This window comes from Struthio camelus, chromosome 1 (assembly GCF_040807025.1).
Source record: "Struthio camelus isolate bStrCam1 chromosome 1, bStrCam1.hap1, whole genome shotgun sequence".
Lineage (NCBI taxonomy): Eukaryota > Metazoa > Chordata > Aves > Struthioniformes > Struthionidae > Struthio > Struthio camelus.
The window spans coordinates 10258946-10272974 of NC_090942.1; the positions used below are offsets into that span (position 1 = coordinate 10258946).

Below are 14029 nucleotides of genomic sequence, written 5' to 3' on the forward strand. Positions count from 1 at the left end.
GGTGAAACAGCCAGGAGTTGGAGCCAAAGTTCTGCTAAACGAAAGGCAACATTTCCCCTTCAAAAATCTGAATATCAGTAACTGAGTTAATTTGGCTTGATGCTAATTGACCCACTGATACCGTGCACTCCTATTTATGGGTGTACATATATTGAAATATGAGATAATATATTACTTATTTTTGCCAGTTCCACTAATTCTTTCCCATTCTGGGGACTCCAGGGTGCTAGAAAAGCAGGCAAGATAGTGAATAGGGAAAGAAATGTTAATGCATTTTTTTTCAGTCATCCTGAATCAAAAACACTTAAATACATCTGTTTCTGTGTCAGCAATTTTTGTTGCACTGGGGAAAAAAAATATCAAACATTCTCGACTTTTTTAATAAAAAAAAACTGTACGAGAAATGTGTCATTCTTAAACACAGTGCCACGAGGAATAATTGTAACTTGTCACAGAGAGGTTATAATTATGTCTACTGTTACTTATGTCTCCATGCGCACAACAGAAGTTAGCTTTTCAGAGGTATTGTTCTCTAATGCTATACCAGTTATTAATATGTTGAAGATATTATTTTTTGCTAATGAAGAAAAATAAAATGAGGCTGCAGAAGGGCTGGGTGGTGTCACGTTGATAGTAAGCAGAGGGAACAAAGACTGAAGTTGAATGCTTATTGTGGAGATTTTAAATTTAAGCTTTACCTCATTCAAGTAAAAGACAATATTGCCCAAAGGGTCAGAATTTCACCTTTTGTATTCGAGATCTTGAATACGGTTTTATAAATCTGAGTAGTTCTCAAACACTGCCACTTTACAGACTTCTCTGAACAAAAGGTTGCAGATAGATTGCAATACCTTAAAATAAAGCAGCGCTTAATAGCTGCTGCAATAGCTTCTCAGGGAGGACTTCTCTGTTGCTTCCTTGTTGCTTGCACAGATTCTCTGGAAGTACACTCAGTGGGACTTATTTCAGGGGAAAGAAGTTATAATATTTTGGTGGACTTGATCCTCATTCTGTCACTCATTTAGAGTCTGCTTTTTGGAAACCTTTGGTTGGGGCTTCACTTGGGTGCACAGTAGATAATTTACCCCTCCCTCTGCCCCAAGGAATTAAAAAGACGGTTGACACAGCAGTGCAGACATATGACTGAATTTTCAGAAGTGACTGTTAGTTTTAAGCACCAGAATTTTAAATTGCTCATTTCACCATGCCCAAAAGGACCTGACTTGTGTAAAGATTAGGTATTCTGTGAAAGTCGGAGCCCTAGAGCCGGTCTTAAATTGGGTGCCCAAATCGGAAGCGTGCAAAATCACTTGGGAAATTAGCAAATCTTGGCCATATGCTTATATGTTAACTCCACTCGACCAAGTCCTTTCTATACGTTACTTCTCCAATTTGCAGTCGTTTTCGTGTTGTAAATAAGATACCCTTGACAAAATCTGACTCAGACATGAAAGTTCCCCAGGAAAACTGGAGAACCTTTCTCTTGTTAAACGGAACCCTAATTATAGAAGCAATTTTACAAACAATCCCCTGGGGGAAGCATTTTCTTTCTCATCAGGAAGGCTCTTGAATAAAATAACACCTTTGCTAACTTCATTTATTTACAGCAGGACACAAGACTGAGACTGGGTTAGATTTATTGCCATTACATCACTGATGTTCAGTAATTCATAAAACATTGGGTCTAGGAGTTAGCACTGCTGTTATTTCCTCTGATGCCTGACCTCACCACAGTCTAATAACATACAGGAAATCCAGAAGACAAAGGGGGAAAGCAGTGGTCTTGAATGCTAAAAATAACCATAGAAAACTAGTACAATCGTTTAATAGAGTATGGCCCGATAATTTATTTAACATAATAGTAGAATCTGCTAAAGCAATTAGAATCTGTTCCAAATGTTTTTAATGGAAAATATGTTGGGGTAAGAATAGGAACAGTCAAAGGATTGAGCCTTTTGGGTTATGTAGTTCAGTTACGTGTACTGGTTTTAGGTTTGTGTATCTTATTGCTTACATATGCAGACCGCTTAATAACTTGACTGGAACAGACAGTCATTGTATGGTGGTTTTATTTCCAGAGGTCATCCTATGTGAGCCAGACGGTGATCCTAGGTGATGTATTACACTTGACAACCCAGAAAGTTGCAATACAAAGACATTTGAGATCCCAGTGTCCTCTGAGAATTGTTCAATATCCTTGATGGTATCTAGTGTCTGGTATGCCACTGGGATGGCATTTTTGGTGTCTTTACTAATCAGTCAAGGTTAACATGTCATTCATGTTAACTATGTGTTTTATGATTTGGGATTTTTTCTAATCACTCTATATGTACTGTTTTTTCTAAAGAGATAAATACTATAATGATGTATAGTGAAACTCCTTGGTATTTTGAAAGGCTCTTCATTTCTTTGTGTTTTACTGAGTTAGAATAAAATTTTACCTAAAATATTAATTTAAGCAGTGCTGTAGAATTGGTGCAAGTGGATACAATTTTGTGCACCAAATGTAGGACATGTCTTAGGAAAAAAAACTGTTGAGTGACACTCAGATAAGTCTGCTGTCTGTAGCTTATGAAATATTGCAAAACCAAGTTCACAAACATATATTTCTTTTTTTGACAGCTGTTCTGTTTGACTGTGCCTGCCCTCTTTCTATTTACATGTCTTGCACAGCTATGAAAGAAGCTGTTCTTCGTATAAATACCAATATTAGTATGCAAACTAGTATGTTCAGGTGTGAACGAGTCTTCACTATTTGACACTGATGCTTTGCTTGTCTTCCAGTCAGAGGCAGAAGAAATTACAAATCATAAACTACAAATAATGACTAGATTAAACCAGCTGTTCCTGAATAGCTCATTTGGCAATGCTTTCCCTTTCATTAAATTCATGGAATTGTAATTATGTAGACAGATAGATAAATAGATAGATAGAAAGAAAGAAAGAAAGAAAACAATTCCCATTTTGCAAAGATTTATGGTCATTTAATAAATATTAACTCAATTAATCTCAGAATAAACCATAAATAAGTCCCCATAAATATGAGACTTTTGAAATTTGACTGAAACTGAGCTATAGAGAGGGTAAGTTCTCCAAATTCAGTTGTAGTCTACAGAGACAGATTTTCAAAACTCTTGTTTACCAGTGTTGTCTGCTTCATCTTAAGACATCTTCTGAATATTATAAGCCAGGAGTATTCTCCTAAATAAGTGACATGCTGTGACAAAAGGAGAAATAGAAATAAGGATCTCTATTCTGCTTTCACTGAACTGCAGAACCAAGGAAGCGTGGTACTGTCACCTCCACAGCTCGTTTAGTCCATTATTCAATATCAACATAAAGATTTTCAGATATCAACATTTCATTGAAGATTTACAAGCAGGGTGTCTCAGAGGAAAGAGCGTTTCTTGGGCCCGAAAAAGAGGGCCCAGGCTAATCCGGGAACTGTTAGAGAGGCATCTTGCAATGATAATGAAGCTGGGTAAGCTGTCTGAGGGCAAGCACAGAGAGATGGACAGATCTCCTCAGGAGCTCATGTTCAGATGGTTTTGCCAATAAATGCCCCTCAGCAAAATTCCTTCTCCCTCCCCTCTAGCCCAGCACAGCAGCCCAGGAGAATTTAGTTCCAGGACCTACAGAAGCTTCTTGGAAACAGCTTTTTACTCAAGATCTATTGCAGTGATTTCCCATCTGCTGCTAAAACCCTGATAGCTCAGCTCTGTTAAGCCCAGAATGGAGGAAAAAAAAAGTAACTAGAATGGTATTCCATAGCCCAGGATCCTCTAAATGTGAGTAAATAAAAACCCCATGCCACGTGGAGCTTGAACATTAAAAGTCAGAAGCCCACTATGTGTATTTTTTAAATATAATTAATGATTTAAAACAGTTACCTTATTACTTCAATCACTTTTCACGTATTTCCCCAATGGTTACCACTTGCCTCAGCATTGACATTTGTTTTAATATTCGATTTTTTTTGCATAATTTCTCACGTTATATTTATTTGCACTTGCATTTAAAAAAAAGTGAAGCATTCCCCTGAGATGATTTTAATAAAAGTTGCTTATTAAAAGTTCTATAACAGCCTTATTCCCAACCCTGAAACCAAAGTCCTCATATTTAACAGTTTTCATGATTCAATAGATTAAGTGTGAAATAGGAAATATAATAACAATAAGAACATAGCCATATCCCACATAGTTGTTCCATTCAAAATTCTTCTTGAAAAGTAACACAATTCATTAATAAATCATTCCTCATAGAATGAAATGTGCTTAAAAGATTCTATAAAAATCCTTGATATAATCATAAAATGTGAGCATGGAAAGTTGTACAAGGCAAGAGGAAAATCAATTATTCACTGAAATTATTATATTGGAGAAAGGGGCAGAACAGTGAAAACATCAGCCTCTGTTCTAAAAGTAAGATGTTCTCTGATCAGCTCTCCTAGCGCTGTTCAATTTAGAAGGGCTGTCCTGTTAGCTCAGACCTAAATTCCTAAGGTCTCATTTAACTGAGATGCCTAAAGCTTCCTCTATAATCAATGGAGAGAGAGCTTGCCCTTGGGAATTTCAGTTCTTCATTGGTCTGTCTTGTCATTCAGAGGAACCTGTTGCTTTCTGCTGACTGTGAATAGCAGGGACAAATTTAGCAACCTCAGTTATCCCCTCTAAACAGAGGCATTAAATCCAAACCTTAACGTCTTTGAAGGTTTGCCTCTGAGTGGGAAGCTGGGCTTTTGCTTTTGTTCTCACCAGTGCTGTATAATACACAGAACACAATATTTCAGTGCCAGCAACTTCTGGCTTAGTTAAGAGACATTGCCATCTGCCTTAGAGTCTTCCAAATGGATACGCCTTCCAATTGCATTGTCATACTGCAGGCATTCTGATTTTTTTTTTTCTTTTGCAATCTATATGTCTTATAAGATGCTTCACGAACAGACTTTGAGAACAGCAAGGGAAATATGAACATCAATAATATTCACAGCTGTGGCCAGCTCTACCTTTTTTATTAAACAAAAGACGTGTTAGTTCCTAAAGCTCCTGGCTTCCTGAATGTTTCTGGACCATCCCACATTACTGTTCATCAGCTTGTCCTTATGATAACTAGCCCCTGGAAGACACCCTGGAGATGTGCTCCTTTCTATTTATGGTCTGGGGGTTATAAAGAGTAAGGATATGACTTCCATCAGCTGCACTAACGCAGCTGGGGAGCATCAATTCTGTCAAACCATTCTAAGTCTTCCGTGCCTTATAATCTAAACCAGTAATACCTTTTTAGTAGCTGAACACACTCCATCAACATAGCCTCTTCAGATGATCTGCTTGTGCTGCATTAATTCATTATAGACTGGCAGCAGTTTTGGTGTGTTAGGGTCTGCAATTCTGGGATGATTTCTGTGTGAAGTGGCAGAAATCGTGCATTAAAAAAAATGACCCTGAAATTCAACAGGCACTGCTGGCCATCCTAGTAGCTTAGCTCTTCCCCATCAATCACAGGCTTTCTCATAAGCCAGAAATAGTGCCAAACTGGGAAAGAAGATCTAAGAAAATCTTCACCAAAAACACCCAGTGTGTGCTGTCATCTTTCTTGCAGTTGTTTTGTTGAGACAATTCTGGACCGGCTAGCTACTGAGATAAATGCCAAGTCTGTTACAAAAGCTATCATCCTGAATGTGTATAAATATGTGTGTGTGTGTGTGTGTGTGTGTGTGTGTGTGTGTGTGTGTGTGTGTGTGTGTGTGTGCATGTTTGTGTATTTTTATATATATGGTTATTTAGTGGGTGTTTATATATATATACACATATCACACTGATGTCACACTGGCTGGCTGAAGCTATTCACTAGCAAGATATGAAATAAGACTTCTCAAGTAGCAGTGTCTTACTAGCAGTCAATTCCAGGAAGTGGGACATCGTTTCAGGCACGTTTTAGCAGTTTGAAAGTGAATCTCTAGCCTTAAAATGGCAGATCATTGGGGAAAAAAAGTAGGATGGTATGTTTGTTCCGGGACTGAACTATAGTTCTTTCTGGCTTATCCTTGCCATCTGTCGCAGTATGTGCTACAGGAAAATCCTTGTTCATAGGACTGAGAAGCGGGACAGAAGGCACATGACATACTAACTCACAATGCAAAGTTTCCAAGGTGGAACAATGATTCCTACTATAACATGAGCCAAGCTGTTGTAGGATTGTAACTTCACCTTGCTGTCAGTTATTGTCCTTATGAATTTGTGGAATTTCAATGCATCATCATATGGGCAACATCTGTCCCTCATACCTTAATTCAAGACCTGAATGCTTCTTTCATTTTCGGTAGTGTTAATATGCATTATGTAGAAGCATCAGTTAAACATGAAACCTAGAGTTTTATAACTCCCATAGCGACTAACTAAAATACACCAGAGCTAGCTTTTTATCTGCTAGGATCCCCAAAGAGGCTTGAAGAACATTGTAATGTCCGTTGTGTTACCAGAGCAACTAAAGAGGTGCTCATGTAGAATAAATTGGACTTAATAGTGAGTTACAGTGATCTTTCTTTGAACATCTCTCCTCTCCTCTCCTCTCCTCTCTTCTCCTCTCCTCTCCTCTCCTCTCCTCTCGTCCGTCTCCTCTCGTCCGTCTCCTCTCCTCTCCTCTTGCGTGTCTAGAGAGTCTCCTACACAGTCAGAAGGGTAAGCTTGCTTTGTCATGAATTCCTGTCTCTGGTTATATAATAGCCCTCACATGACTTTGAAACAGTGAACAGTTTGTGAGTACACTCTTTTTCTTGCTGTTTATGGCTAAAGGATCTGCTGACTCACAGTGATATGACTCTGCATTCAATTAAAGCCCAAGAGACAGCAAAATTTTAAATTGTTCGGAAACTTTTCTGAGTGCAAATGACGCACATGCTCTCCAGCTAAAAGCTCTTGCCTTTTTTTGTGCAAGTAAAGGCCACGGTCGCACAGCCTAAAGTCCACCTAAGCCTCTGAGCAGACTTCGGGCTTTGCTAGCTGCAGGCTGACTGACTTTGGCCCTCTGGGTCATTTTTCCGTCCTTGCACTCCCTGCTGCCTGCAAAGAGCTTCTCGGGTGGAATTTAGGTGGACAGGACAACGTACAATGTTGGGCGCACAGCCTGCGTATCAGAGTATAACTCTTGGGAAAAAAAGATCAAATACGTGTTTCACAGAGAATGCAGAAACGAGGTTTTGCCCTCAACTACACACATTGACTTCTTATCTCTTCTCCCACTAACAAGGCACTTCAGGGCAGGATTTAGATGTGTATGCCACAGACTAGTGACTAGAACGATCAAGTACCTATCATTAGTCATGCTCCTTCATTGCTTCCTAGTTTTTGGGTTTTTTTTTTTTAATGGGGGGGGGGGGGGGGGTCATAGGAAAGATTTTCTTTGTTGCCTCTATTGTCAATAGACAGAGATGGTTTGACTTCTGCACCCAAAGAGGTATTTGGGCAAGTTGCCCTGTTTGTAATAAGTTAAGCTTCTTATAGCATGTTTATTAAAATTCCCTGAGGCTTCAAACTAACCATGATACATTTATTTGGCACCCAACAGTGATATATTTATTGTCATTATTACTCGCTGATGCATCTGGAAACCTATTGCATGTGTCTCTGCATAGCATTTTAACTGAAATATGAAAACACTATGGGATTTCCCTGTCATGCCTGTTATTTCAAATGGTTTATTCCACAAACCCTAAGAAAAGGGTAGGTCATCTCTGTCTTAGGCTGACCTGATTCTCCACTTTGTTTTGCCTGTTACACACCAGTATCAGTGGAGTTGCAGTGACATAAACCAGAAGAATAGTCAAAAATCAGATCCTTCCTACATCAGATCATTTTCCACATCTGTTTCGTATTTGTTCTATAATGACACATGGGATTATCTTGGGAATATATTCTGCTTTAACTGTCATGCTATTGACTTTATAGCCTTATCAAATATCCATTGGTGTGCGGGTTGAGCAATTATCATCTACTAGGAAGAAATCTCAAGAAAATGTAGATTGATAATAACATTTTTCAATAATGCCTTGTAGCATTAGTGCCTTTTTCTATTATTGCAGTTGAGATCTAGCACTCTCCTCAACTTACTACTTTTATTTATCATGCAATAAGTAGATATAGACCCTACAGCAGAAATTCAAAAACAGTTTTCTTTTTCATTATTTATTCATTTATGATTAGAAGGAGCAAAGTCAGAAAATTGTGTCTGGACTTTTAAAAAATAAAAATAAGGACAAAGGAAAGGAAAGAAATTTAATATTATGACAGATAATACAGACATAGAATGACTACATAAACGTAATCAGATAGGGTGCATCTACAAGAACATTCCTTAGGAGATTGAGCTTGAATTTTGGGATCAAATGTCACAAAGTTGTGCCTAAGCTTTTTTATCTTATAGTGCAGTAAGCACTTCTAGACAAACTGTAATGTTAACAGTCCGTTTTGCCTTTACCTTTGTCTGCAGTAAATTGCTGTAAAGTCCTTTTGGTGTTCTTTTAAAAATATGTTACACACACCCACACCCACACACATATATTTGCATGCTATAATTAAAGAAGCCTTTAATAAAAATCATAATCTGTAGCTGGCCCTCTTACAGAAACATGGCCTCAATAGATTTAAAATAATACCATTTGGAAGTATGCTTGGTCACTGGCATGGCCCATACCTGGATTCAGTATGAATTAGCAAGATGATGGAAGGCAGGGTGCCAGAGAGAGTGCTACTTCCAAATACTTTAATTCACTACTTCTGAGGAAGATGCCAGCTATTTGCCTGACTGATCTTCACATTAAAAACACATTACTGAAGCTATTGCTGAACACGATTTGAGCTGTTGATATTTTTGGATCCCCACATCCCTGTGGAGTGCCAAGACTCCAGCACTGAGTGCTGGAAGAGTGCTCTTGGGGATGAAAGCATTGTGCACAATTTTGGGACAATGTAAGTCATTTTCTGGAGTTTACACGCTAGTTAAGTTTTCGTGAAGTTCTAGTCTGAGATTTAATCTGGAGAAGAGAAGGGTAATGGGCAATTAAAGAACAGCCTACAACAACTTGAAAGGTAGTTGTAAAGAAGGCAGAGCCACACTTCGCAGTAGCGGCAGATGATATCATAAGGAACAACAGCCACAAGTTGCACCTTGGAAGGTGCAGGTTGGAAAAAAAATGTTTTCATTAGGAGGATAGTGGTGGTTACCTGGAAAGGTTGTAGATGCTCCATCCCTGAAGGCTTTCCTGACTTGGCTAAATACCAAAGCTGACCATATCACATGTTGGCAACAGACTTCCTTGAAGTGGGAGGTTGGAGTTAATGACATATAGAGAACCCTTCCATCCCACACCTTTACGATTCTGTGACTGGAAAGAGATAATGAGAATGAGGAGAGGGGCTTGAGATAGTCAATGGAAGCAGTGAGTACTGTAGCGACTTGAAAATCAGGAGCTGATCTATTATGAAATAGCTAAACAAAAAAATTGTACCAACTTCTTGGTTGCTTCCTACTGCTAATATTGTGTTAAGCATAGGTCCTGCTCTGCTTCTTTTTGTCTATCTGACTAAAAAGCGTTATTGATCCCTGATCAGATAGTGGGAAAAAAGAGGTTGCAGCAAGCTGTAGTTGCTACTGCAGCCGAAGCCCTTTGGTCTTGCAAATATTGGTTAGAGGAGATCCTCCAACGTCTACCTTATAGAGGAATTTTAGGGAGAAGCAGCTTGAAAGCTGGGTGCTAAGAGCTAAGTAACCAGAATACCTGCATGGCCAGGTCCCAGCTTTGGGGCTTCTTGATTAAGTTAAGTGTCAATGCAAATCATTCAATGCAAGCCATCCACAGTGCAGATGGGAAATGGACATTTCAGCTTTTACTCTGGCCTCCACAAGTCTCCTCTCAATGTAGTGTCTACTATGCAAAACGTCACTATACTTCTGGTTTTACCCTCAGTGCAAAACGTAAGATGAACATGGTGTTCAATTTGATTGGCAGATTTGATCCCCCACTTAAAAATAAAATAATTAAATGTACTGAAAATCCCATTGCTTTGGATTTACTGACCCCGGTTTGAGTTAGTGTTGACTGAGATGTTTTTTTAATCTTGTTTTATCCCCCATTTACTTTGCCCCCAGCTTGTATATTCTAAAAATTGCATTGCACAGTAATGAAAAATAAAAAAAAGCTCTGATGATGCAGTTAAAATTGAATTTGAGAACACAGGGAACAGTAGGCCACTATAATCCCAAGTTAGGAAAAGCAGAATTCAGCACTGCACTTTTCACTAATCTATACTTCAGGGATGTTTTGGAAAAGTGTAGTCCATTAAAAATAGGCTTCATCTTTTTCAGATAAAAGTTTCAAATACTAACATCTTCAGTAGATACTACTCACACAATGTTCTTACTGAAGGAGATGATACAATTCAGTGAAACCATGGAAATTATATGTGAAGTAGAATAGATGAGACAAGACGGGTGAATGTACATTTGTGCTTTTGACTAGCCTTCAGCACAATGTCACTTAGAAGGTGGGTACTTTTGCCAGATCCTTACTTTGTGTGAGCTGACATGCGTGAAGCCACAGTACCGGTATGAATTGTATATACTGCACTCTATTGAATTGGACTTGTTTCTGTTGAATTTGACTTGTTTTTAGCATCCTTTCAAAAAATAATGTTGTTTCTTTCTTTTTCCATCCACAGGACAACATTTTTAAAATGGAAGATGCACATTTTGAAAATGGCCGAGGGAAAAGCCCTTATGATCCTAAATTGCTGACAGCTTCTCTTTTAGTAGGTAGGTGCCACAAAACAAATTTAGTGAGATATGCATTCACTGCAGATAATTGCCAGTTTTTTGCCTTTCTCCTTCTTACTGCATCTGTGATAGGGTTTTGTTGCGTGTGTATTTTCTTTCCAGGTTACAGTTATTCGGCTTTCATTTTTAATATGGTTGACCCAGATGTCTTGAGAAATAAGGAATCAGGATTCAAATATCACAGTAGCTGCTTTATCCCTTTGTAAGAGCTTGATTTTGCAAAGTGTTTCTTCTCAGACCTAGGTGATTCTGGAGGCATTTTAAACACCCAGTTTACAGTTTGGCCTCACTAACACTTGCACCAGCCCAGCTGAGAACAAAGTAAGAGCAGGAATAAGCAATTTCTTATATCAGTTTTGCTACCAGGGAAAGTATTTCACTGAGTTATACCCCGATGTGAGTTGGTGATATGCAGATGTTTACAAGTCCAAACTCTAAGACCATGATGTTTCAACTGAAGAGTTCTATCTTACAGTGAGTTAAACTAAGCAAAATTAAGCTCCTGTCCAGATTGAGAGAGTTCAATAAATAGTTAATAAATTAAGTATTTTTGAATCAGTAAGAGTTAATTTAATGGAAGACGGATATATAGAGCACCTGGATTGTGTTAATCTAATTTAACTAATGTGATTGATTGAATTGATCAAATTGATTTAACCAATTTAATTGAATTGATTGTGTTCATTGGTCTTCCTTCTCCTTTACCAAAAAAAAAAAAAGTAAAAAGATGTTTTATGAAAAGAGATTAAGAGTGAAAGAAATTAGAGTCTTCTTTCCACCTGCATAGCAACACTGTCCTGGTGTAGCCACTCTATCCTCAGTTTGTAACTTTTTTGGCAGTTAATTACAACTGCAGGGTGATCCAATAGTCTCAGAAGTTCGCAGATTCTCTTGTCCTATAACTCTCTGGGAAATGACACATAACCAGATACATTGTTTTCTCCAGGACTTTGCACATATTCTTCATTTAGGGCCATGCTTAGTAACTCTCCATATTATATTTACATTGTATTTAAAGATGAAGCTATTCAGAAGAGGCAGCAACAAAAATTTAGTCTTGAGCATGCCTCATTTCCTGCTCTTCGAAGCCCCTAATGATCACAGGTGATGAGCTACCCTGAGGAAATGCACTTTTTAAAGAGAAAAACAAGAAAGACGTCCTCATCGTGCTCCAACTTGCACCCTGTACAAACAGCAAAGGAAAGAAATGTGTATGTAAAAGGCCAATGTATAAATTAGTGCCTGGAGCAACTTGATTTTGTGGCAGAGCTGCTCTCAAGGGAATGACTTGACTATTTACTTTAATATACAATAAAGAAAGAGAATGATGACAAGCCAGTATTACGTGGTATACCCGGTATGTAACTGCATAAAGTCAACAGCGTCTAGCTTTTCACATTCCTTTTTTTTTTTTTTTAACTCAGTCCTGCACAAATATGATTATCTTATTTCCTTTGGCTTGGATTTCACGTCTTTAAAACATCTTTACTTTCATGAGCCCACTCCCTATCACTATCATTTTTGCTCCATGTGTTTTTCCTCCTAATAAAAAGTAGACAAAGCATCACATTTTGTTTTGAATCAGGATTCTGTTAAAGCTATGAGTTTATTCGCACTATAGAAAATGGCAAAAATTGAACATACAAAGCCAGTGACTAACTTTTAATTTCAGGCACTTATCTGAAACCCAGGATGAAGCTAAAATTAACATCCTCAGAAATGAACACCCTTTCTTCTCAACTTTCTCATAGCTACAGTTCAGCCATACTATGTTATTGATTATAGTGCTGTATTGATTTAAATCCTTTGCCACAGAGATTCCCTTGGAATTAAGTGCACAACAAATTCACGACTGGTCCACAATGGCTGATTCTCTTTGCTGAAAGCACAAATTGAATGAGACTACGTTGACCCAAAGTAAAATAATTTCCTCTCCCCAGAGTAGGTGGACTCCACCTGGGAAAGTGGAGAAAAGGGAAGAATGAACTGGCCGAGCCATAACTGCGTGGAAAGGTTTGGTCCAGTTGGTCCCTGAAGTAGGTGGCACTGAGGGGAAACAGTGAAAGGGCCATGACGGCTGGAAGATGAACCTCTTGACCACAAATGCCTCACACAAGTAGGGTACTTTAAAAAGGGGAAAGCCGAACCATTTCTTCACTTCTTTAGAGCTGAATGATAGCTCTGATGCACTTGGTCCCTCAGGTGCCAGAAATATTTGTACTCACAAGTAACCAGGGTCCATCCCAGGTTCAAGAGGGTGAGGGTGTAAAATAATTATCTAACACTCATTCAAATGCGACATTATAGTTGTAACACAATGTACCTATAAAGAAGATAAGAGAAGGCTGAGAAGTAAGATTAATTTGTATGGTTAAATACAGGAGCGGAAAATAACCTCAATTCTTTGTCAGAAATACTAAACAGAGATTTTGCAAAGTGGAAAAGAGTATGTTCTTGACTCAGTAGCTAGAAGGTAAATCTTAGGTAAGTGAAATGGAATTACCCCAGCTGGAATTCAGGCAAAGCACCAAGGCTAAAAATCTGCAAAAAGTAACTTCAGATTTTTAATAACCATTAGTACTCAGGGTTCTTATTTTATATTTCAGCTGGAAGAAACTCTTGTAAGTGTAAAAAGGATCTTCAGTTTTCCCTCTCTCCTAATAAAATTCAATAATATTTTAAAAAAACTAAAACAAACAGTTCATCATTATTAAATTGTTCCAATATTTTTCCAGTATACATTCCTTGTTCCATCCACCTGCAAACATTTTTCATTATTTTTTTAAGAGTTGTTCATTAAAGGTAGTTATTGCTACTCTACTCTTAAGTAAACGCCAGCTGGGAACATGATATAACCAGTTCCTAATAATATAAGACATTATTCATCCATTCCCAATCTATTTGCTGCTAACTAAACAGCCTCCATCTGAGTGGGCTGAGGCATGAAACTGTAGAGTCCCTAGTCCCTGGGTACTGCTAGCATGTATTTCAGGGCAGCAGGAAAATGAGAGGCAGAAGGGTTTTCAAATAAAGTAGTCATTAGAGAAAATTATCACTGAAATGTATTAGTCTAATGCAATTTTACTGGTATAGTTGGAAAAAACCTCAGAGAACAAGACCCTTGTCCTATTATCAGTCAGATGCTCTTTAGGAAATCCCACCTCGAGATTTTCGAAAGCTCTGATAATCCAGTGTCCTCAAA

The 14029-nt window shown here is 38.2% G+C and overlaps 1 protein-coding gene across 5 annotated transcripts in view; it reads left to right on the forward strand.

The window, feature by feature from the left end:
* Window positions 1-14029, forward strand: part of SEMA3A (semaphorin 3A) — a 330745-nt gene that overhangs the window by 250784 nt on the left and 65932 nt on the right. For all 5 annotated transcript variants that reach the window (XM_068920614.1, XM_068920525.1, XM_068920690.1 and 2 more), the window contains one exon: window positions 10713-10806. In XM_068920614.1, the coding sequence (XP_068776715.1) occupies window positions 10713-10806 (94 nt within the window). The remainder of the gene's footprint in view (window positions 1-10712; window positions 10807-14029) is intronic.